Here is a 24767-nt window from a genome sequence, read left to right on the forward strand (position 1 = left end):
TTTCACAATAAAGAGATTGCACTACAGTACTTGTATGAGGTGAATTGAAAAATACTATTTATTATTTTTACAGTGCAAATATTTGTAATAAAAAACATAAAGTGAGCACAGTACACTTTGTATTCTGTGCTGTAATTGAAATATATTTGAAAATGTAGAAAACATCCAAAAATATTTCAATAAATGTATGCTATTATTAACAGTGCAATTAAAACTGCGATTAATCATGATTAATTTTAATCATGATTAATTTTTTTTTTTTAGTTAATCGTGTGAGTTAACTGGGATTAAAATCGACAGCCGTAGCAAAAATCAGCATAGCGAACTGCTACACCTCCCTCCCCACAATCTCTGGTGCAGAAGGTGTATCAGGAAAGTGTCCAGAGCACAATCCACTCCATCTATCCCAAGTCCATAGGAGACCATATTCAGCTGGTGCAAGTTACAGCAGCCCTCAAGGTACCGTAAACTTTACCAGGGCCAAAGCACAGAATCAGAGTGTTAGAAGCAAAAGCTGAGCAGAACAGAGAAACTGTCCAGTATAATATATAACAGGCCAGAGGAAGAATATGGACTGGAGATAAGATGACAATGAAACTGGGACATAGATGAGGAGAAAAAGGGAATAAATAATAGAAAAAGAAAGAAAAGATAAGTACAACATGAAAGGTGGTAGTAAATTTACTTTGTTTATGCTAATTCAGATGCCCTCCATTTTGTTTTTGCTATAAGGCTGGTGGAGTATCAGGGAGGAGAACGGGAATCAGTGTAAAGATCACAAATTTTCACTGTGCACACATAATGATTACTGAAGTTAACTGAAAACTACTGCTAGAAAAACCTTTCTGGTGTTATTCTTAAAAACACAAACTCACCATGGCCCCAAACATATGCCTTCCTGTTTTTCCCTTTTGCCTCCATGTAATGTTAAAAATAGAGCAATGAAACTAATTTCTCATTAGCTGCAATGTGCCACGATTTTTGCTTCCTTTTACTAAACTAAATGAATCAACAACAAGCATGGAATACATTGTGGGAACAGGTGTTTTCTTAGTCATAATAGTCATTCAGTTGCAAATGCAAGAATAGTGCTGGCAAGCAAAAATCACTGTCCAGTGCATCAAATCTCAGACATTTTGTATCACTTTCAAGGTGCTTATGCCAGCTCTTCCCATTTTGCAGCCAGTAACTAATGCTGAATGTGTCACAGTAGAAATACCTCACAATATAAAATCATTCTCCCGCTGCTTTTGGTCCTACAGAAAGAGATAGGGCTTTTTCATGCTGTAATTGAGCGCAATTGCAGAAGAGGATATAAAGTACTGATACAAAATAAAAAACACAATAAAAATGTTTTATTCAGAGGAGGCATCACAGAATATATCCTTCATACTTCTACAGATTTCTACTTGTCTTGGACATTCCCCATGATGCTCGTAATGAACAGCATCATGAATACTAGGATTTTTGTTTATGCTTTTCTGGCAACAGGTAGAAACCCTGGTGACTAAACGCTTCTCTTCATTACTGAAGTATGTCAAGCAGGATTGTGGAGGGAGATTGCGGGGGGGGGGGGGGGGTAGGGAAGGGAAGGGAAGGGAAGAGAGGAGAGAGAAAGATTTCAATTTTATTTAAAACAAAAACAAACAAACAACAAACAACTGAATGGGTTTTTGCTGAATTGCTACAGATTATTGTTCTTATTTTGAACCATGTCTCAACCATTTACATGAATATAACATATCTGAAAGATTTTTGAGATAGAAATATTAAGCTCCAATTTCAATCTGTGAATAAAAGAAACTAACTAAAGAGTTTAAAGGGAAGTGTCATGGGGTAGTTTCCCTCAGTAAAAGGCAAGAGCCATGTAAACAGCTTCTCAAATCCTTCTCTTCTGCCAGGGGACAAGTCCCATAGCACAGGTACTGAGTAAGACAGCCACCAAACTGACTTCTGAGGACCCCCCACTCACAAACAATGGAGGGGGTGGTGCCATGTTGGGCTGGGAATGGGAAGAGAGACCCAAAGAGACTGCCATGATTTAGGGTATGTCTTCATACCTGTGGAGTTAGCCTGTGTGATCGGTGCCTCGGTCTGAGCAGTGGGGTTAGCCTAGCCTGGGTGTTAGCAGCCACACCGCTAACCATGTGTGTCACTATATCCCACGGTTCTCTCTGCAGCAGTAAGCTGAGCCATTTGCAGTGAGGACACAGGGTAAGTCACTGGAGTGCTGATAGTCCTCCAAGTAAAGTGGGCATGTTACCAGCCTAAGTGAAAACAGAACCTGGGCTCTAGAGTATACCTCCAGTCATTGCCAGCTAGACGGGTTGAATCACCTCCCAACTTGGGTGACAGAGTTTTTGCGTGTGGAAAGAGGAGACGTTGAAGAAAACACCTGGGTAAAAGCCAGGGCTAGCTGCATAGTGAAAACATCACCTTATATAGGCCCCCAGGGCTGTCTAAATCACACCAGGAGCCACAGAACAGCCCAAGATTAAACGGTCACACAAAGGTGGCTTAAATTCACTTAACCTTCTTCCCTTATACCTGGGCTACAAGTTCTGTTCTGTGCCTCTGATAGGTGCAGGTCAGAGTCTCACCCCATTTGCAATCTTAACTCTGGCCTTGCAAGCCAGAATCACAAGGCTTACAATCTTGCCTCCTACACAAATGATTAAATGTATCCCATCACATGAAATGATGAGAACAAGAAACTTGTCCATTAGCAAACTATAAGAAAACTATCTAGATTCCTGGGATAACAGGAAATGGATGGAGTCATGGGTGATTGAAGAGGGAGTGTGCTAATGAATGGAGTCAGCTGTCAGTGGGTGTTGAAGAGAGGGGAGAACAGGTGGTATCTTGAAAAAGTTTTCCATTTTGGGGGAATATGTGCCTTTTTATTTGAGAAATAAGTATGTTTATTAGTGAATCACACTGTGTTTTGTGTTTCATTTAATGAAATCTGCTGTTTTTACAATATTTTTTTTCCTTTTCCCAAGTGGCTTTTTCCACCAGAAGAGAGACACCAGGTTTTTCAGACTTCAGAAAAACTGCAACTCTAACACTACAAAGACTGAAGGAGCTAATCAGCATATCTGACCTCCTCAGAGGCTCTGCCTTGTTTACAGCACCTTTTTGGGCAATGTGTTCCACATGGAAGCAATGACAGGAAAGAGCTGAGAAAGAAGGACAAGGGCTGAGAGGAGATTCCAAGGGTAAGCAGCTGCAGAATGAAACCTTAAGGGAAACTCTCAAAGACTGGTGTACATGGTATGTGAAACAGATGCCAAAACATTCTAAGAGGTTATGTGTAGTATTTCCCAATGGCTAACAGCCTGAAACCATCAGCCTTTGCAAGCCATCCAGACATCTGTCTGCGTCATTTGACCACCAACAAAATGTGTTTGATTACCAATGGGAACCAGACCCCTTCCATGAAAAGTCTAGTAAAAAAAACCTTGCAGTCACTTGTTACTTTGTTATAGTTTGGAACTAATTAGCTATAGAGGCTATTGAAAGGATTCACCCCGGTACAATTTTCAGACATTGATTTATTACTTGTAAAAGGAGTCAGACTGACAGCTTAGGAAACTGAAGTCCCCTGTTTATCTATTCCTGCAGTGAAAGCTTCTCCCATGCTGCCCCAGCTATGTCCTCAACCCTGTTTTGAGGGGATTAGCGGTTAATTTGGCAATGTTTTGAATGGGTGATGGGGACACATATCAACAAGGAAGTGGACTGAAACTACTAATTCACAACGTAGGCCACTGAGTGCCATCCTGTCCTTCAAAATAGATACTTTCCACAGCCAAATTATCTGATGTCTGCAGAGTTTAGATGTCTCAGTTTACCAAGTTCTATCAGTATGTACAAATAATCATTTAAAGCTTGTGTCCTTTTCAAAATCACTTCATTCTACACAAGAGTTGTTGTTTTTTTCAATTTTACACAACTCTATTGCACTATTACCATTCATTTTCTTATAATTCAGAACTACTTTTCTGTAGCTAGATCAGTATCCCTGTGTTTTTAATTTTCAGATATATTTGAAATATTCAGATATATCAGATATATGTTCTTTTTCTGATTAGTCCTTCTGCCGTTATTATTGAGTGTATTTTTCTAATTAGACCAACACAAAATTCATTATAAAGAGTAAACAGCTTCCCCCATGCATATTCTCCTGTGAGACATCAGTTTGTTCTGTTACCAACATTTACTTTACCATCTCTCCCTTATGGTAAGGAAGAAATTAATAAACACTTAGGAATTAGATTAATGCCTTCAAATACTTATTATTATTATTCACTAGCTAAAGCTCAGATACTGTAAGTCAATGGGGCTTCATGTAGGCACAAGTGTCCCTGAAAGATCAGGTTTAAGCATTCAACAAGACATAGTTGAAGACAGTACCCCTGCCATGAGGAAATTACAGCATGATGTCTGGTTTCAGAGTAACAGCCGTGTTAGTCTGTATTCGCAAAAAGAAAAGGAGGACTTGTGGCACCTTAGAGACTAACCAATTTATTTGAGCATGAGCTTTCGTGAGCTACAGCTCACTTCATCGGATGCATGCCGTGGAAACTGCAGCAGACTTTATATATACACAGAGAATATGAAAAAATACCTCCTCCCACCCCACTGTCCTGCTGGTAATAGCTTATCTAAAGTGATCATCAGGTGGGCCATTTCCAGCACAAATCCAGGTTTTCTCACCCTCCACCCCCCCACACAAATTCACTCTCCTGCTGGTGACAGCCCATCCAAAGTGACAACTCTTTACGCAATGTGCATGATAATAAAGTTGGGCCATTTCCTGCACAAATCCAGGTTCTCTCACCTCTCATGAGGTCTCTTTCCCTTTCAGTATCATAGGATCTGTATTAAAAACTAGTCATCTTTTTCTGCACAACCCAATGAATCAAATTATTCTTTTCAATAGGTTTTTCCTTTTTCACAAAGGCAATTCATACAAAAATGCTTCTTCGAGCAACAAAAGCCTCTTTCCCCTGATTAACAACCCAATTCAGTACTGATATAGGGTGCCCTTTGCCCCATGCACCCCCAAGGTTCTTGAAATGTTCCTTGATTCCAGGCAAGTCTCCCAGAAATAAGTAAACTTAATGCTGTTTCACAATCAGCACAGGGTTGCAGAACCAGCTGTGCAGCCCCTATGCGCTCAAAGGTGTGTCTTTCTGTGCAACTGGTGGAAAAGGCAAGGCTGGGCAGGAAAAAGGGTGTGGCCAGCCTGAGGGGACATCACTCCACATTCCATACTTGCCAAAAGGAATGCATAGTTGGAGCACTGAAGCTAGCTTCACTGCAGCCTCCGAGTTGTACTAACAATAGAGCTGGGTGAAGTTTTTTGACCAAAACTTTTTTGGCACAAAATATCGATTCAGTAATATGGAAACATTAAACTGAATTCATGGTGGTTTTGCCAAATATTGTTTCGGTCAGAAAAAAAAAACTAAAGAATTTTCCAAAAATCAAAACATTTCAAATTTTCAGTTTGAAACCACTTTGATTCTAAAATGTCCTTTGGTTTTATTTAAAAAAATTTAAAAGTTTAAAAATGCTCAAAAGTCTAAACAAAACGTTTTGCTTGGGGTTGAACTAAATGTGTCATTTGACCTAAAACCTTTTTTTAGACTTTTTGACGCACCAAAAATTTTGGACATTTTTGTTTTCAGGTCCACCCAAAATATATATTTTTTTTAATTTTCAGAATGGCCAGCGAACCAAAAAAATAAATCAGTTATTCACTCTGCTCTAATTACCAGGATAGACACAGACCTAGACCCTGAGTCCTTCTAAATCTACTGTTACAGGGGACGATAAGCATATCACATAGGGCAGACAAAATATCCCCACTCACCTGGCTTTTCTGGGCCCACCGCCACAGTTTACAAATAGTTGTCACAGTGACTCAAAGAGTCCAAAGCTAGAACCACACTATACATTGCTGATAGAAACACAAGGTGGAAAGTGCAGCCATTTCCAATACCAACAGACAGGCATGTGGCTGTTTGCTACTGCACACATGTACTGAGAAGTCCAGTGTGATGTACAACTGCCACTGTGCTGGTGGCCATATCACACAGTCATCCCTGCTGCCACAGTTAGGAGCCATTTTCCTGCAGCGCCATCTGACTATGAGTGGTTACTGGATGGCTCTTCCCTGACAGGCTGGGCAATAGGGTCCTGACCTAGAGCATCAGCTCTGCCCATGCACTATGTAACAGTGTTCAAGACTGATGTTAGTTGCAAGAGGTGGGATGAACAGAGCATATGCACTTGCATTAATCCCGATCACTCACAGGAGGATTTGGGCACTCCCACCAGCTGCACACCTGCTCCTCTGGAAAGGGTGGGAGATGGGCCACTAGAATATGCAGCTCCTTACGTTAGCTGCCTACTCTTACTGATCGAGGGGCAGGAGTTATGCCAGCAGCACTGTATAGTCAGAGCTCTGTGCAGAAAAGTAATCCCTACCTTGCCATACAGTTACTTTTCCAGTGCTACAGAATGCCGAGCATCCTCATTCCCCAGCTTCAATGGGTATTGAGATGGAGGTACAGAGCACCCTTTCAGAATTGGATCCCACCATATCTTCTGTCCTTCATGTCTTTAAGCTAACCTAACCCAGATATTTCCCTTGCTGGCACCCTGATGTCTCCATCTGGTTTAGCCAACCTTCTCACATGGTTCTGGCAATGAAGTCTTTGTGGCTACCCCTGATGATCCAGATGCAGTTCTCTTTGGATGGTTCCATATGGGTGACTGAAACAGCTCTAGTGTATCATCATCTGTATCCTATATACTTGTAGTTGCTGTGATTCCCAGTAGCTCCATAAGATGCTCAGCACTTTCTACCATTTGTGATACATGCTTGCGCGCGGGCACACACACACACACACACACACGTACGTTGTTATGTGTTTATGAAGGCAAGGACAAAGAAATGTGCCTTGCACTTAGAACAGAAGGTAGTGACATTTGTGATGATCCTTAGTTCTCGTGGTAATTCATCCCACAATCTCAGGCCAGCCCCCGAGAAAGCTCGAACTCTGGACAGATGAGCTTTACCCTCTGGTGAGGTTATGCAATGAGGTCACTTCAATGTTGCTGTTTAACTTGTCAAAATCCACCCATGCGAGTTATTTGAATGAAAAACACTGGTCAGAACAGGAAATAGATTAACTCTCCACCCTATTCTAATACAAAAATATCTGAACTCTATTCACTCAAACATCACCTCAAAAACTTCATCTTAGAGATGAGGCCTTATATGGAAAAGGTTAATTGTTTCAGCAAGTAACAAGTATCTAACAACAGGGGTTTAAAATAAAAACTATGTTGCAAACTTTTAAGGAAAAAATTAGTAAAAGAAAAGTAGGACTTAAAAAATCCCAAACCAGTAAAAGCTCCATATATATGTATATATATATATATTTCTCAAATACAAATAATCCTTATTTTAATCTGAATTTAAAAATTTAGGTGCAGATCTGGCTTCCCATAAATATTATACTACAACAATCAAAAACACTTAAATCCATCTTTCAAAAAGATAGGCCAACTTGCTTGAGAAATATACAATGCGTTAACCACAAAAGTAAGTTTATAGTTTAAAACACTGGAGAATACATTTTGAGAGACATTTACAAAATTGTTTGCCCCTTACTTCCTCAGCTACACATTAGGCACCATGAGTTTTAATAAACAACAAGCTGATGAAAGCCATGGTATCAGAAAACAATGAACTCCAGTCTTTGCTCTGTCTAATGCTAAACTCTACAGACCCAATGCTAAGTACCTCTGTCAGTTATTTATTTTTTCTCTTTCACTGGCTGGTTAATAATAATGAAATACTTGGAGTTTGTAAATAACAAAATTCCTGTGCCAAATATTTATACAAGGTAATGGAGCAGCTGTGATTTTGTTAATACTGTACTTGGGTCACAATGGATTCTTCTATAACTACAGCAATACCTGCTGCCACAAGACAGACTCAAGTTCAATTATCAAGAGGCTGACTCTCACTAACCCATGCTGGCAGGAGCAAGGAGAGCTGCAAAGAGCCAGGTGTTGCTATAGATTTTTGTAACTCGTATTCCATAGAGAACAAGATTTCCTTCCAGAGAAAGAATATGTAGTGGGGTCCCACAGGAGTCAATCCTGGGTTTGATACTATTCAGTATTTTCATTAATGACTAGGATAATGGAGTAGAGAGTAAGCTTATAAAATTTTAGATGACACCAAGCTGGGAGGGACTGCAAGTACTCTGGAGGACAGGATTCGAATTTCAAAACAACCTTGACAAATTAGAGAATTAGTCTGAAATCAATGAGATGAAATTCAATACTGATAAATGCAAAGTATTTCAATTAGGAAGGACAAATTGGAGAGAGTCTAGAGCAGAATAACAAAAATGGGCAGAGGACTGAACCAGATCTCCAGAGCCCTGGGCTAGCTCCCTACTCATGGGAGCATCCTGCAAAATAATCATATGGAAAAATGAATTTGTTTTCAAGATCAGTAACCTTGAATGCTGGTAAAGGAACATTACAATACAAACAATAGGAAATGCAGAGAATCATTGTACTGGAAAATATATTCCTTGTACTCAAGAAAAAAAAAAAAGATGACCTGAATGCTTGATATTGAGGGGAAACACATTTATATTGTTTTAGCTGAAAAATAATGAAGATTTTAATTTTTATATGTAAAGATTGTGCCACTAATGCTATCCAAATTAATATAACCTTGCATGATAAGTGTCAGATGCATTAATTAAATTTGCCTATTAAAAGGTTTTCCCACTTATAAATCTAGTACCTTATTTGCAGTATTCCCTTTCTTTATCCCTCCCCTCTCTTTAAAAACAAACAACAACAACCACCACCCACAATTTGGGCTCCATCATTTCAGAGGGTGAGTTTCCAGGCACAAAGGGCAGTTAGGTGAAAGACTTGGAGTTAGGCACCTAAATGTTTTTTGTGCCTTTGAAAATCTCCTTTTCAGTTTAGGTCATATGGAAGAGAAATAGACGATTTTCATTTTTAACTTAAACACAAAAGTAATTCTTACATGAGGCGTAAGTTAGTTTAGAAGAAGACCTGTAAAGCTGAAAAATGAAAAATTAGTGAAATCTACTACAGCATCCTGATATCCTCCTCCGATGAATTTATCAACTTGAGTATTTTTTTAAATCGTATGCCTTTCAAATGTTTTTTCATAACCAGATCCAGCAACAGTGTGTTTCAGACCTAAATCTTTAAATGCCAGCATCTTTCATTCTACATTCATTATGCAGGAAACTAGTCTGCTCTCTTAGGGGCTACTCTAGTAAGCGATCAGTGCTTCAATTCCCATTGGCAACAATAAAAGTTAAAGTCACACTGTATCCTTCAGGATTGGGGCCCTAAATTGTTAACATTGTTTCTCATTTGCCTTTACTTCTTACATTTGCTCCTATACTGAAATTACAAAGGAAACAGGCTATACAACAAAGTTGTATTGCACTAAATTGTGAATGACTGGACTTACTTGCTTAGTAATATCTGTTTAATTTTAGAATGGCACTGATTTAAATTCACAGTATAAAAGATTGTTCTTTCATCGTGCCAAGGCTTCCATTATAGGACTAGTGCTGTTAAACTGCATCAGCTGAATGCTATAGTAAATAACTGGCTGTTTCATCTTACGGGCAGCAATCAAACCTAACTGAAATTAATTTAGTAGCCTCATCTCACTGCCTAGCAGTAAACAGGCCATTCTACAAACACCACACAGATACTATCACAATAGGCAATCTCTGATTAGGAGAAATCCTCAAGAGAGGTGATAGAAATCCTGAATCATTAAAAGTATTCATCTCCACTCAGGGCTTTGGTCATTATTAACAGAGAGCAAAGAAATTTACATTACAGCTGCTCATAATGCACATGGTATCTTTATAAGAGACATCTTCAGTCACACAGTCCACTAACCTTCATGAATATAAATACTAAAGACAATTTAAATTAAAAAATAAAAATTATATCTACATAACAGTCAGATCAACAAGAGATACTAGAAACTAAGTTTCAGAGTTAAATTAAGCAAATGTATATAGTATATACACCCCGAGAAAGAGCAGAGATTGCATATGCATATGTAAACATATAAACTCTTAATAGATCAAATCTACATAAACAGACCAAACTCCATTTTAACCAACTTAAAGTTTTCGCAGTTTAGATCAGTGTCAAGCGATCACACGTAAGTTACAGAAGATGATAAATTATGATCTTGTGGTTACATTCTGTTGTTATTAAGCAGGGTAAACATGTCAGTTCAGTTTATGTGTCTAGCTCATATTAAGCTGAAAAGCTTTCAAATATTTAACTACAAGTAGAATTTTAAGAACAAATGACTGCAATTCGCTCAGAGTGGTACAAATTTACTAATGATTGCTAGATTGGCTCTTCATTAAAAAGTTTTACTTATTCAGTTGTATTATTGTATTCATTTTGGGGGGAATCTACATTTTAAGATTCTTAAATGTTATTAGATTTTTTTAAAAAACATTCAATTAAAACACATTGCCTAAGAATTTCAGGCCTTGGTTCCAAACATTTTTGGGTTTAGTCATTTTAGCCGTTTGTGTATCTTGAAAGGAAAAATAAAAGCATGACAGAGAAGGCTGTTAATGTATTACACCTGGTTTCTTTCCTTATCTTTCACTTAATCTGGTTTTTCAAAAGCTTGTTCCGTTGATACATCACTTTTCTGATTAGTTTGGTGAATGGAGTATTGATTTATGGCTGTGCATCTCTGCAGTACAACAGCACTCTGCTTATTTAACAATTAGTCAAAGAGTGTGTCATACTTAAGAAGATATCATTTATTTTTTGCTTATCAGTCTGGTCAGCAAGAGCCAGTTCCCAGGCTCTTGAGAGTAAAATATTGCAAGTTAAGCTGTAGGAATATTTTGTTTTGATTTAATGTGATTTGACTGTTTAATACACATTAAATTAATTTGTTTCCAGATTGTATTAAAAACTATAACCATTTCTTCTTCTTCTCAGTTGGCATTTTAAATAAAATGTTGCACCTCCTATGTTGCCAGGGTTTTTTTGTTTGTTAATTCTGAAAAAAATGAAAAGGATTTTTTTCAAATTTGCAGCCAAATATAAAATGACAATTAACAGGGCTTCATAGTGTATTTACCTTCATTTTTGTCTTAAAATCATAGCAATTAGTGATTTTTTTCATACAATAAAAGTGTTTTATATATAAAAAAATCTTAAAAACTCTGGCAAAAGTATAATTTGACAATGTAATAAAAACCTAAAGGGTCTCATGATGTCAACAACTTTTCTGTTTACATAAAATAAAAATGATTTACCCCTTTATTTTATAAAATCATGTAATGTAATAACTAATGCTTGAGAGTTAGCTCAGCCTCGAAAAAGCTACAAAAGACTGTCTTCCCATGTAAATAATATAATTCACAAAGTAATTATGCAGTCACAAATTACAGAAATCTCTTTTTATCACTTTCCTGCCAGAACTAGTAAATCTGTAATTTACTGCTCCCATTGACTTCGATGGTGCAAGATCAAGCCGGGAAATAGATTTTTGGTTTTTTTAAATGTATTCCTATTCTATTACTGTAGGCTAAAATGAGCATTTCTCTTAAAATACAGAATCGTGAAACAATAATCCCAATACTGAGATTTTAAGAAATACAGCAGAGGACAAATGGTGCTTGCTACTGTTGCAACTAGCAGAACACAATAATAATTAGTGCTACAGAACTTTCAATGATAACGCCAGAAACAAATAATAGAATTCAAACCACACAGTCGCAAATCAGCTAGTTAGACATATAAATGCTGTTATTTGTGCCTACAATTGATTGTGGGTGTAGAAGTAGAAGCCAGGTTAATTAAGAAGTTAGTTCTAAAAGTCAGGCCTAGAATATAAGGGTTTGTTTCAGATCACTCAGACTCATTCTCCTGCACTGATTAGTACTAGAATTTTTCTGAATGATTCCTCCACTACTATCATCAACTAGGTTTTTGCAATTCACATTGCTTGCCTTTCAATCATAACTTAGTGCACCCAGGGGGCTTGTCTTCACTACGGTGGTAAATCAACCTAAATTACACTACTCCAGCTATGTACCTTAGGTCGACTTACCCCAATGTCTTCACTGAGCTGTGTCAACAAGAGACGCTCTCCGGTTGACTTACCTTATTCTTCTTGGAGAGCTGGAGTAGTGGAGTCGACTGGAGAGCGCTCTGCTGTCGATTTAGCAGGTCTTCACCAGACCCGCTAAATCGACACCCGCTGCATCGATTGCGGCAGCATCGATCTCCCCAGTAGAGAAAACAAGCCCTGGTATGATTAATTCTTTCCTGCAGTGAGCTTTGCAATTATAATACAACACTGACATCATAACTAAAAAAGATTTAAAAAATAATCACAAGATAGGACGTTCATCTAGGGGCAGGGATTGCAAACATTTTTCTTCCTTGCTTAATTAAAATAGAAGTTAACTGTTTTTGAAGGTGAAAACATACCCATACAAGAAGCAAGAGGTTTCTTTTCACTGTTCCACAGTACCCCAACATCCCCACAATGATAAGGAAACAGCAGACTGCAATCATGACTGGATGGACCACAGGAAAATAAGTCAAAATGACAGCCTCCTCCACTCTGAAATCAAATACAACCCAGAATTAAAATAATAAAGTACTACCCCAAAATCCAAGTACCTAAGTGTAAAATAATAATATTACAGTCTAAAAAGCAAACAACATTTACTGTTTGCTACATAATTTAAAATGTGTTAGCAGTCTGGGATCATGGAAATTATTTAAATGGTGTTTTTAAAGTCCTATGATTCTCCCAAGTTATGGAAGATTGGATACTTAGAGTGTTGCTCTTTGGGGCAGAGATTTTTTGTTGTGTGTTTGTATAGCACCTAGCTCTTGGGTCCTGATCCCTGACTGGGGCTTCCAGGTGCTACAGTAATAGAATATATTATATATTCCATGTGCTACAGTAATAGAATATATCCTGTGACAGATGGGAAAAGACCTGTTAAGCAATTTCCCCCCCTTACCGAATCCCTTTTTGATCTCTCTGCGTCTCTTTATTGATTGTTTGGGCTACTACCCTGCAAGTATATTAAACTAGAGTATATTATTATAATGCTGAATTCACTAACACTGAGTGAAGCAGTCAAAATATACTCTAGTTTAATATACTTGCAGGGTAGTAGCCCAAACGAGCAATAAAGAGACGCAGAGAGATCAAAAAGGGATTAGGTAAGGGGGGGAAATTACTTAACAGGTCTTTCCCATCTGCCACCCAAGAGGGATTTAAGAGGGAACAGGGTCCAGGGCACCTGTGGCTGATTGCCTGCTGCCCAATTTGGCTTAAGGGAAGGCACATGGGCCTTATAAAGAGGAAACAGGAAGAGGAAGGTGGGGGACAGAATGAAGCTGAAGAGGAATACTGCTCAAAATGCTGAGGAAGGAAGTAGCTGAGGAAGCTGCTGGAGGAATGGCCCAAGAGTTCAGCCAACTGTCCAGGAACCAAACAAAATGCAGGGGCCTTAAATGATTCTGAAGAAAATCCCAGTGAGATGTTCTGAGTGACAGTAGAATTCCCTGACTGGGGTTGTCAAAGAAAGGGTGGAATTTGTTACATAGGATCTGAAAGTTTAGGAAAATGCTGATAACCAGCTCCCTGAGACAAGCACCAATTACCTCTACAAACTACAGAACCAGATGAAGGCTCTCTGGCAGAAACTGGATGGCAGGATGAAGGTTCATGAGGCTCAGATCCAGGAAATAAGATGGAGGTGCTCCCAGGCTATGGATTGGTTCACTCCCGTTGCTCAGCCAACCTAACAACTAGAGGCAGTCCTTAAAAAGGTAAGAAAACTTTCACAAGCTAAAGGCATCAATGCTTTGGATTTGAGATCCCTCCTTCAAGAAGCACACTGGAAGCCAGTCCAAAACACTGCCCATGGGTATAATGGGGCTTGGATACCCTGTGGTACAAACACAGAAGAAAGTGCCAGATAGAAGCTATAGTTGGAGAAGGCTACAATAGACACCCAGGAGAAGTCTAAGAGTCTCACTAAACTCAAGAACGGGCACAAAGCCATGGTCACAACTCTGTCAGAGTAACTGCTTCATGGAAAAAAGCAGATGCCAGAGTTAGAGATAACTTGAAAGCTTGAGGGGAACTCCACCACGCTGCACAACCACAATACTGAGCTGCAGCCTCTGATCACAGTACTCGAGAGACAACTGGCTGAGAAAGAGGAGAAACTAAAAGGAGCCTTGACTAAGGTGGCAGAAGGAGCAGCCCAGAAGAACATAGACCAGCAGGAAATCCACAAGCTGGAATCTCAGGTCACTGAGATTCACATAAAAGAACTCCCTCAGGTCCTGCTTCTGGGTGAGCTGGAGGCACTGAAAACAGAGCCAAAAGACACAATAGACTCCACAACTGCACAAGGGGAACTCAGGTCAAAGCAGTAACCAGAACTGACTTTTCTGATGACAACCCTAGATGATGAGGCACAAATCCAGAAGCTGAGGTAGAAACATTCACAAGCTGTGAAGGAGCTGGTAGGGAGGTGGTAGAATCTCCTTCCTTAGAGGTTTTTAAGGTCAGGCTTGACAAAGCCCTGGCTGGGATGATTTAACTGGGAATTGGTCCTGCTTTGAGCAGGGGGTTGGACTAGATGACCTTCTGGGGTCCCTTCCAACCCTGATATTCTATGATTCTATGGTACAGCATCTGAAACAAACTGAGCAGGTGAAAACGAACCATGAGGAGGCAAACTAGGTTCTGGAGAGCAAGCATATGGAACTTTCCGAAGAGGTGAAGATGCTTCTGCAGGACAATGGGGAATCAGAGCACAAGCAGAGGAAAGAAGAAGTCCAGCTCCAAAAGCTGCAGGTAAAATTTTATGGAAGATGAAAGAGTGAACAGAGCTGGATGAGAAAATCAGCAAACTGTAGAAGGAAATGCATCAGAAGATGAGTGTCGGCACTAAGCTGAAACAGAAAGAAGATGAGACGAATGGCCTCAAAGGACAGGGAAAAGAAGAAGGATTCAGCCAGGAGGTCCATCTGTTGACTGAAGATCCAAGTTGCCCCTCTCTGGAAATGAAAGAGCAAATCCTTGAGGAAGAGGAGATGGGGAAAGGAAACCAGTGACTTGACCGAGGAAAACATAAAACATTAACAAAACAATGTGGATGGAGGAAGAACAGAAGTGGGTTCAGTTAAGAAGAATCCTGAAAGCCTCAGGTAAGGCGGTCAAAACATTAGTTATTGGAAACCCCAAAAGGGAGCTCGATATTATGGACTTTCCCAAAGGTGAAAGAGGCGCGTGTGTGTACATTCAGGGATGCTCTTTCCAAAAAGGTCATGAAACAGCATTACATAAAAGTAACCAGGGTAACAGCCTGACTTGCTTGACTATTCCACAGATAGCCCAAAGACTGGACATTCAGAATGTCTGGCATGTTATAAATTATGAGACGCCAAGAATTCTTGGTAACTACATGAGTCATATAAAGTGTATTGGGCATAGTGCTAGATAACCTTTGGTTATATTGTTTGCGAGCAGGGTATCCACAAAGGGTATCAACAGAGATTTGCCAGACTTCCTGATGTCTGCAGAAGAGGTAGTAGTGCCCACTTGGTTGGAAAATTTGACCAAAAGATGACCACAGAGCTACCTTTGGGCATAGGAAGGCTTGAGAGAGAGAGGGGGACTGGCTACCTGCTGCCCAGTTGGTCATTAAGGGAACCCATGTTGGCTTTATAAAGAGGGAAACAGAGAGGAAGCTGGGGAGCAGAGTGAAGCTGCAGATCCTAAGAAGAGCTGATCAGTCCAATGCACGGCTTAGAGCCAGTCAGACCTCAGGAAGGAGGGGGCTCTGCCCAGTGGGAGATGAGGGGGAAGAGATCAAAGAGACTTTGCTTTGGGTTTAATTTCATGTTAATAAACTTGCTTCTTCTTCTTTGTTAATAGACATAAGCCTCTGTGGATCATGCCCGAGAACCTATGAAGGAGAAATGGAGGCAGGATGCCAGAGAATTTGGCCAGGAGGGGGCACTACAGGTAGATGTGTCCTCTGACACCATCTCTGATTCCAGTGATTCAAAAAACATCACATTGTGTGCTAAAATGTGTATTAACTGAGGGGTTCTCAGATGCAGCATAGAAAATTTAACTAGGAAACCCCACTAAATTTGATAAACTGTAACACCATCATTCAGCTACATGGATAATTAGGTTTAAGGAAGAAAGTTTACCTTGTTTCTGCAGTTAAAGTGAGGACATTATTCAGGTAGTCCCTCATCCAAGCAGAAACACCCAACACACTGATGGACATCAACTAAAAGAAAAATGGTGTTATTTATCAAGCATTTAAAAATTCATGTAGGATCAATCATCAAAAATATCCATTGTATCATTTATTCGAACAATATTTTTCCCATTGTGTGCTTACACATGCTTGGAGTTGGTTATCTAAGTATTTAGAGAGGCAGTTACAATTATCATCTCCCTTCCAGTCTGTATAACTGATACCTAGGAAGGCCTGCTCTTTGCTCTTCTGTTAAAAGGTGTAATTCTAATATTGGCTGACACCCCTATCCTGCCCCCAGTAGTAGACCCTAAGGAGGGCAGAAGCATGGAGGGGAGTTACTACTGTTTCCAGCATTAATAACTCTTTCAAAGATTTCCCATCAGAACTCCAGTGGTTATCGTGAAACATATGAAGCCAGCAACCTGTGAGGCACGATCCCAGATCCCAGTGAAGGGGACAAAAGTACTAATCAAATCAGCTTATTATGATTATTTTATTAGAGAAGGACGGTGATCATTTTGCAGTTAAACTCAGAAGACCTGGGTTCAATTTCTCACTCTGACACAAACTCACTGTGTGGCCTTGAACAAGTCATTTAATCTCCTTGCCTGTTTCCCCATCTGTCACATGGGGATAACAAGCCTTTGTTTAGATTGTGAGCTTTATTGCTCTTTGCTGCTTACTCTGTATCAACAGCACCAACCACAACAGATCTCAGATGCAGCCAGAGCCACTACTGTTATGCAAATAATTAATTGTGAATAGCTCACCAATCACCACGGATCCCCTGCAAGCCCCCATGGCAACTTTGTGCAGTTGGGGTGCCACACATTAAGAGAGGGACTTTCAAGGGAAGAGCCATGGAGCAGCCATTGCCCCACAGCAGGCTCTCCTCCTAGCCAGTAGGTTTCTGCTAGGAAATCTCTGCAGCATGCTAGCCAGTGGGCTGCCATGGTCCTCCATCCCACCTCTCCCTCCACACGAAGGGAAGTGCCAGTCCCAGCAATGCTTCTACTGAGTGGTGCATCTACGATGCCCTCATGAGTAATACTGTCTCCTTTTGAGGGGTCTCAGATTTTCCCTTATCTAGTTCAGTGCTGGCTTCATGCGTGCCCTGACAGCGAACAACAATACTTACGAGAAATTAGTCAACTGGCACAAAACTAATGCATTTGAATGGTTTCTCTGTGTCCTTATGACATTCTTGGGATTCTTTGCCTGCAGCACACTTATAGCAGGCTATTTCTGCTTTTAAAATTTCATGGGAAGTCCCAGCGGTTACTTCATCCCTTCTTTTCAAAATCACTGCACTTAATAGAGAATTCAGTCCTGGTTCTAAGCAACATCACCAGGAACTTCAGGTGGACTGTATGCTGTGTTTGTATTCCTAAAAGTCAGTGCATGTTAAAATTCTACCACGTTCACTGCATGTTTTCTTAAAGCTCTGTGGGAGATCTATTTTGGTTGGGGAAATGGAGAGTAGAGAGCATTTTCTTCTACTGTTTAGACCTGCTGTTCAGGAAGCTATTAACAAAGTAAAAAGAAGAAAAGAATTGGGATCATTTCTGAGCCAAAGTCCAGGAAATCCTGCCTGGGAAGAAGAGACAAGCAACATAAAATGTTGAACAAGCAATGGACCTCTTGTTTCTAGCATTTGACGAAAGGTATTTACAAAAGCCACAAGACTACTGTACAAGCGCGTGTCCCTGGCACTTCTGACATTATGAATGAACCATTTTCCTACAACATGATCAACAGGCAAAAACCCCTTGATAAATATGTGTGACAGAGATAAAGTGTTTGTAAATATTACTGTCTGGTTTAACGTATAGTAGAAATATTAAGATTGGGATGCATTTGGCTCATTCTGTATTATTGGAAAGGCCAACACAAGTGCTCAATAGAGGTGGAGAAAACCATCAAATCCTTACTCCTCAACAACTTCCAGATGAAGTTAAATAGATACTGCAGAGGAAACAGCAACAGAAAGAAATTCTCATTTGCTAAACAATGCAGTGCTTTTTTCAGCACTAGACTAAGGGAAGTGTTTGATTTTATACCATGTGGACATTTGTTTACTATGCATTGGAAGAAAACTACCAATTCCTTTTACTTACAGCTATAACCTATACCAACAACTTTATCACTGCTAATGCTAACCAGACTTATAAGGACAACCTACATACGAAAAGTTTCAGATCTCATTCATAGTCCCATGAGCCATCCAGTTCCCCTTTGCTGCTCTCCTTTAATGTGTATCTTTAATGGCAAAGCTAACATACCTTTTGCATGACATACACTACATATAAGAAATTCCTTTTCTTAAATTTGCATCAGACAGTGGATATTACACACAGAGGAAATGCCTTTTTTTTTTTTGGGGGGGGGGGGGGGGGAGGTGCAGGCACCACTCTAAATTGCAGTCAGCATAAATTGACATTATATTAAGAATCAGGCAGATCCTCTTCTCTCATTCCTGTTATGATGAAATACTGACAGAGACACATTCCCCATATAAAGAACAGATATCATGGAAGGAATTCTTCTAGCTTCAGTTTCACACTCTGAAGTCCAATACCAAATATACTGATGGAAAACTCTGATCATAATTCTGTGATAAAAATCTACAATTATGATAATGACAGTCCTTGAATTAGCATGTTCACCTACACAGAATAAAATATTCCTTGTATATTTCATTTCCAAACAAACTCAATTTACATATCTCCAGATTTTTTGTAGAAAGGAATTGCAAGAGGGTACAGACAATGTCAAGCCTAGAACTGTATTAATTTCTTCTCCCTCTCTAGCCACCCACAAATAATATATCTTTGATAGTTCTCAAAGATTCACTAAAAAGACCATTGCCCTTAAAAAACACAGAACACTTTAATGTCAATAATTATGGATGGCAACGCTATGTGTACACAATACTTTGCATAGTGACTCCTATTCGGAAACAAAACCCTGTCTATTTCCCTACAAAAAAAGGGAAGGAGAAGGAGGGAAACAGTGGAAGCCATCTGGCAGCTAGATTATGTATATAAATATAATGTGAACTTTTGGCTTTTTGACTCCAGGAAAAAAAAATCATCAACCCACACAGCATCTGTGCTTATAATGTCATTTGTTCTCCTCAGCACCTCCTCCTCCTCCTCCTGAATTCTGAGGATTTCCAGATCAACTCTCTTTGTCTGTGTCTATGGACTTGAATATGGTGCACTCTACTGTTACACATAAGTCATTTTAATTTAGTATATTAAAAAAAAGATTCTTCTAGTCATCATTCCTCCATCTCTTCAATATAACATGCAAATTTTAAATCTATGCACCATAGAAAAAAAGAATTCCATTTTCCCACTATTTTATACACACAGGCTATGTCTACTCTCCTCGGTAGGGGTGTGATTCCCCACCTCATGCACAGCTAGTTCAAGTCCATATAGCAGTGTAGCTACAGTGCCATGAGAAGCAGAGGCACAGCTGAACCTTGCTGAGTACAAACCTACCTGAAATCAGAGGTTATGCGTCTCAGCCGCCCATGCTGCCTCAACTGCACTGCTTATGCTCATGCTAGCTCGAGGAGAGCTAGCGGAAGTACATGTACACAGGCAGGGTAATCACACCTCTAATTTGCAGTGTAGGCATAGTCACAGAGCGAGAGGAGAGAGACAGACCCCATAACATTCTAACTTGGAAAAAGGAGGCTGTTGTTCAGCATAGGCCTGATCCTGCAAAGTTCCCAACTGAAGTTAGTGGAACTGAGAGCACTTAGCATCTCCCAGCACCAAACCCTGGGCCAGATCCTGAGTTGGTGTAACCTGGAGTTACATCACTTGACACCAGCTGAAGATCTGGCCTCATGTGTTCGCAATCCCCTCAGGAAGGAGCCACATCAGCCACCCAAAAAAAATCCTGGGGTGCAAATGAGCCTTACGGGGCAAGCAATGGCAGTCATATATCAACAGCCTGCTGCAATCCAATTTCCAAGGAGAAGTTGAAAGAGGCAAGGTGATGTGTTTTGTTTTGTTTCTGGAGGGAGGCCAAAAGGAATTAAAATTGGCAGATCCTATTTCAGCCAATTGTTTGCATTACGAATTTAGCACTGAATTATCAATCAGCAAGGAAGCTATACCAGATAGTCTTTGACTATCAAAGGGTACAGTATAATGGGGGGGAAAAGCATCAAAAATAATTTCAACTACATTAGTAATAATATCAGTACATCAGTAAGTTTTTAATCGACAATTTCTCTGTGGACCCCACTCTGTGTCGTAAGCATAACAGTAAGCTTTTTAATATTTGTTACATTATATATTCATCAACATGAAACTGAGTTTATAAAATTTCCTATCATATTAAATTTATTTTCACCTTGATAAAATAAAGATAATAAATAATGTTTTCAAAGATCATCAAAATAAATGTTTAAATCACATACGGACATTCAACTTTCAAATTAGTTTTATTCATTTTGAAGTCTGATTGTATCCCAAACAACTAAGAAATTGGATGTACAAGAACATATTCAGAGAGCTAGGAATGGCCATGCACAAGTTACGTCTTAAATTATTGTTAAGAGGCTTTATATAAATTGGATATTACATGTCTTAAAAGAAAATATCAAAGGTATTTTTATTCATTAAGCATGCCTGCAGAACTTCATTCATGACTCTGCTTCTTATGATGTCTGAAAGGTCATGGCTAATTTGGAAAAATAAATTTGATATTTTCAGTTAAGCTATGTACATATGTTTATATAAAGAGAGGGGGAAGAGCATTGACCCTTGTAACTAAGGTTGCATTCGTTTCCATTCTTAGCAACTTTTTGGTCACTCAACCTAAAAATTACTTGTTGGGCTGAAATTTGCCATGCTTACAATCTGCTTGAAGGAGATTTTCTTATTAATTATTATATTATTTTGAAAATTTGAGCAACAACAGTTAATCCATTTGGAAATATGTGGAGAAGGTAGGAAACAATTTTCTACGTTATTAAAAAATATGTTTTAAAAAAACAAAACACCTCTTGCATCAAAACAAATGGATGGGGTAAAAATCTTAGTGTCAGATTCTGATTCCCTTACTCATGCTGAGTAGCATTTTACTCCACACACAAAAAATTACTGTAATTTGAATGGGTTTACTTGGACAGTAAGATACCATTCACCCTGAGTAAAGGTTTCAGAATCCGGGCTTTAATTTTAGTATAAAAATAACCCTCACTAAGGGGTCATTGAGTGGTCCAGTGAAAACTGGCTTGGGTTTGACTAAGGTGCAACCTGGTAAAAAAATCACTTAGTGCATACACAGAACATTCTGGCATGGGCTTTCATCATTAAACTCACAGCTCAGCACAGCATAACTGTAGCTAACTTAGCTATTTACTGTTTCTTTTTTTCCTGAAATACTCAGGGACCAATTTCCCCCTCACATTCCAACACTATTGTCCCTTGGCATAAGAGAATGTAGAGAGAGGACTGAGTCCTCAGTTTTGTACCCATCTCCTCCATGACTACTCTCAACACCTGCACCTCTTATTAAATAAAGCCTCATACTGCTCCTCCAGGAAGCAAGCAAATATTATTTCCCTTATACAACAGGCGTAACTGAGATCCAGAGAGGTTAAGTGACTTGCTCGAGGTCACATAGGAACTTCGTAGCAAAGCACAGATCTCTGATGTGAAAGACTCATGTCTCATGCCCTAGACAACCTCACTTATCAGAAAAATTGCTTCCAAATGACAATGTATTTTGTTATGCTGTCTAAACTACTGATGTGTGCCCACAGACCTTTGTCTAGTGCCGTTAGATCTACAGATAAAGGACAAAATATTATTAGGCCCATTTTATAGATAAAAAGGAAATAGTGAATTACTTTCTGGACACCAGTGTGGGTTAGGCCTTACCTATGAGCCAACAGACTTAGACATGACAATTTGTTGTGACCTTCATAACATTAACCTCCTTGTTTCTCGCCTGTCAAATGGGGTTATCAATAGTTGCATATACCACTTGTGAAGGTTAATAAGAAATGCTATGCAATTCTTTTAAGTAATAATAAATATTTACACAGATATATTATTGGAGCTTGGAGGAGTAGAAAGCTACATAGGAGAAATACAAGTATTCTTCTTTATAGCCTATGTCTGCTGCCTTCCACAGAGCGTTGAGTCAATGGGAAATTCTCAGGCTATAGCAACAGAGAAGGGATTGGGGAGCATTGGCAAAAACATTTTCTGTAAAGAGAGAGGTCAATTTAAAGAGAAAATGAGAGAAAGTACCCACAAGAGCAATGGACCATTCATGCTGTTGGACGCCATGGCTTAGTGTTCTAAACATCGGTTCTGAAATATTTACTTTCCCTGGAGCCATCAGTCCAAATATAGACAGAGCTGGCTCACACCTTCATCCTCAAGGTGGATGCACTGAATTTCATGCAGTTAACTGTGTGGATTTTCTAAATCAGGCCTTAAAGGCTATATTTCCCTTGGCTGTCCATGGCCAGTAAGGAGTCTAGTGCCTTTGCTAACAGGAACTTCTCCCCAGTGTCACTGTCAAAATTCCCTCTCCCCACCAACACCATTTTGCAGAGGCTGAGATATCAGTCAGTCGCTGTAATTCCATGGGGCTAGACATATCTAATGCATAAAGAGATTTGGGATGAGTCAATACACACATTTACATTATGAGTGCCATCTATTCTACCTTCAGTGAGACACAGTATACTAGGATCACTCTGTCAGGGAATTCCCGTCCCCTCCCATTTCCAAAATGGGGGGCAGAGACACCAACCCGGAGCATGAAGCTCAATAGTTTTCCCTCCCTCCTCCCTTTACCCATTCACCTCTTACTCTGACAGCCCTGCCTCTCCCACATATAAATCCAAATGCCCCTTCACATTCCCCACAAAAAAGAGACCCAGGACTATCTTTCTATAGTATATCTTTGTACATCCCCTAACCAGAGCCCTGACGGAGGCCTTTATGCACTACAACAATCTAAAAATATTAGATAACTAATATAACCTAAGGATTCCTTCTTAATTGGGAAAACATTAGCACAAGTATAGCTATTAAATAATACACTCCTGTCCCTTTAAAATCCAGTCTTGCTGTGATTTCCTGCTCTGCAGGATAAAGTCCACTGAATAACCCTGAGTTCTGTAGAAAGAAGTTCCCTTCCTACAGCACTGCTGGAATATTCTCTTCATATATGGGAGCTGAGAAAAGTCTCTTCAAGAGAACAGTCCTTATCTAAAGCCAAAGGACTGAATCCATAGGTGCTCCAACTCCTTGCAACACCCAATGAAGTCATTTGATGCTGGAGAACGGTGGAAACAGCTTCTCTCAGGATTTGACTTTAATGAAATGAGGATACATTGATTTTGCTGTCATAACAATCCAGTTTAAGTATAAAAGACAGAAACTGAAGTTACAAGATACTACATGTGTATTTATTATGGTAACTGCACTGGATTTTATTCTGAATCTCACCTTAAAATATGAAAGGAGATATCAGGTTAAATGCCATGAGAGTCTGGCTTGTCTTCAGCTTTAGCACCAATCTGCAATCACAATAGTACAAGTATGTGCACCAACCTCAGAGGCACTCAAGGAAGAAATTGACTGATTTTATAATAATCTACAGAAAACAATACAAGAAATTTCACATGTTATTGGTGATGGGAAATTTTAATGCAAAAGTAGTATCGGACTGGAATTCCGATTCGATGGCAGATTCAGACTCAGTGAAGAAAACAGAAGAAGAGAAAGGTTAATAAATTTCTGCCTAAGCAACAACTTGGTGAAATAACATGTTTATTATCACCAAAGAAAGTCATAGAAGAAATGGACTTGGATATCACCAGATGGGCAAATGAAGAACATGATGGACTCTGTATTTGTGAATCGCAGATGAAAATCATGTGTGTTATCATGCAGGTTACTTGCAGCTGATATTGGATTAATGCAGGCATCAATAAGGTTGCAGCTGAGTGCTAGGAACAAAGATTTGCATGTCACAGTTTCAGGGTACCTTACTTTGTGAAGGTTGGTTGGTGAGTGGTGTACATTGTTATAGCCCCTGTGGAGATTTCAACCAGAGGTGCTGGACCCCAGTCAGACCTGCTGGGGAAACCACAGTGAGATGCAGAGGGACTGTAAGACTAAACTTCCAGTCTGGAAGGAGAAAGATGTGGGTCTCCGCCCAAAAGAGGTGACTGATGGGAGCCAGAAACCTTAAGAGGGTGACCTCAAGGAAGACTGGGGTAGGGGGAGGGTCAAAGGTGCAGTTAATACTGAAACTGACACCATGATGTGGAGAAACTGAATGAGCCAGATAGCAGGAAGAAATACAATGAAG

General features: G+C 39.5%; 1 protein-coding gene across 3 annotated transcripts in view; it reads right to left on the bottom strand.

The window, feature by feature from the left end:
* TSPAN12 (tetraspanin 12) overlaps positions 1-24767 on the bottom strand; it is a 62545-nt gene that overhangs the window by 29746 nt on the left and 8032 nt on the right. For all 3 annotated transcript variants that reach the window (XM_073328189.2, XM_073328188.2, XM_073328187.2), the window contains 2 exons: positions 16348-16430; positions 12580-12715 (listed from right to left, as the gene is read on the bottom strand). In XM_073328189.2, coding sequence (XP_073184290.1) covers positions 12580-12715; positions 16348-16430 — 219 coding nt within the window. The remainder of the gene's footprint in view (positions 1-12579; positions 12716-16347; positions 16431-24767) is intronic.

This window comes from Lepidochelys kempii, chromosome 1, assembly GCF_965140285.1.
Source record: "Lepidochelys kempii isolate rLepKem1 chromosome 1, rLepKem1.hap1, whole genome shotgun sequence".
Lineage (NCBI taxonomy): Eukaryota > Metazoa > Chordata > Testudines > Cheloniidae > Lepidochelys > Lepidochelys kempii.